This window comes from Pinus tabuliformis, chromosome 7 (assembly GCF_031772625.1).
Source record: "Pinus tabuliformis cultivar Carrire ecotype Pingquan chromosome 7, CPIR1, whole genome shotgun sequence".
Classification (NCBI taxonomy): Eukaryota; Viridiplantae; Streptophyta; class Pinopsida; order Pinales; family Pinaceae; genus Pinus; species Pinus tabuliformis.
This window is the reverse complement of record NC_142293.1, coordinates 1,719,509,916-1,719,511,581: the sequence shown is the minus strand read 5'-3', so window position 1 is coordinate 1,719,511,581 and position 1,666 is coordinate 1,719,509,916. Positions and strand designations below refer to the sequence as shown.

General features: G+C 39.9%; 1 protein-coding gene across 1 annotated transcript; it reads right to left on the bottom strand.

Moving 5' to 3' along the window:
- Positions 1-664: 664 nt before the first annotated feature.
- Positions 665-1,132, bottom strand: LOC149255204 (uncharacterized). Its single transcript, XM_089454975.1, has one exon. The coding sequence runs from the start codon at positions 1,130-1,132 to the stop codon at positions 665-667; it is 468 nt and encodes a 155-aa protein (XP_089311101.1).
- Positions 1,133-1,666: the final 534 nt, after the last annotated feature.

Here is a 1,666-nt window from a genome sequence, read left to right as displayed (position 1 = left end):
CTCCACGCCAACGTTCAACGTTGTCTCCACTTATTGTCATGCCGGAACGTTCAACGTTGTCTCCACGCCATCGATCATCTAATCTACGTATATCAACATTTTCTGATAAACCCGCTATTACCCGAGACTGCCATCGATCATCTAATCTACGTATATCTTCAATTACACTCGCAGAAGACACCAACACCAAATTCTCATCTTCAATTCTGCGAGTTTCAGTTGTTGGGTTTTGAGGAATAATTCCTGCATCTGCCACAAATCTCATATTGATAAGGACAGAGTCTCTAATCGTAAGGACAGGGTCTCTAATATGACTTCGTTCCATTATAAATGTTGCGTTACTCTCTGCCAGAATACCTACTTCAAATCAATGTTCCGTTACTCTCTGCCAGAATACCTACTTCAAATCAATGTTCCGTTACTCTCTGCCAGAATACTTACTTAAATCAATGTTCCGTTACTCTCTGCCAGAATACTTACTTAAAAAGATTTTGAAAAGTGTCCATGAAAAATACAATAGTTCACAATAGAAATATATTATCTTAATCCACGCAAGGAGATAATATTCAAAACTAAGTACTCTGCCATTCATATAAATGGACGCAAGTGAGATCAGTATTAGCAAAATAAATATGTACAAAAATATGCAATTTGAATCGCGAATCTAGTCCATAATGTCCATAAATGGCCTCTGATAGTATTGGTAATGAACTCCTTCATTCTGTTCACGGATCAACCAGATGCTCAGCTCCTCGACCACACCTTCTTTGGAAAGATGGTCAGTATTTGTGTTTTGCTCCCCATAGATGTGATTACATGTAAAATAGTCAAAATTGGATATCAATCTTAGTGCTTCATCTAGAATGTGTCTCAATGAGAATGACCAGCAATAAGAACTTTTATTCAACAAGTCACAAACAATTTTAGAGTCCCCAAACAATTGTAAAGCATGGCAATTCTTCTCCAAAGAAAAACGAATAATGTGAAAGGGTGGTGAAAGTTCCCGAAAGTTATTAGTTCCCCTCCTCAACCCCATGAATAGGCTGAAAGAGTGTCTATCTGTTAAGTGAAGAATAGCACCCGCTCCATAACCATCTTCTTGTGCAGCTCCATCAAAATATTCCGAGGGCATGTGGGGGTCAAATAGTTCGTGTGTAGATCATAATCTACTTTGATCTTAACAGCTATTATAGACCACCTAGGGGGGTATTTTGAAAGATATAAAGATTGCCGGCTATCCAAACAGCCCAACATAACAACAAGGGGAGGTTCCTCAATTTGTGGGGTATGAGTGAGGAGTACCATAGGTTCTAGGCTTCTATGAGAGAGTGTGCCCGCTAGTTACAAGATGTGGGGACAACTGCTATCACAAGGGCCCATAACTTCATGGAAATTCAAGAATAGGTGAGAAGTAGATTCACCATTAATGTTGCAAAGATAACACAAGTGAGGACCATGGTAGGAATGCTTCATGAGGTTATCCCCTATGGCGATTTTATTTCTCAGAATGCACCAGGTTAATAATGTGGATCGCGGAGGTGCCTTCAACTTGCAAAGGTGTTTCCACCAGGTATGAAAGATTTGGGGCTTCCTCGACTCCGCCAGAACTAAGTATCCTTCCTTTGGAGTATATCTCCCTGATTTTGCCAAAGCCCATATGATCTCA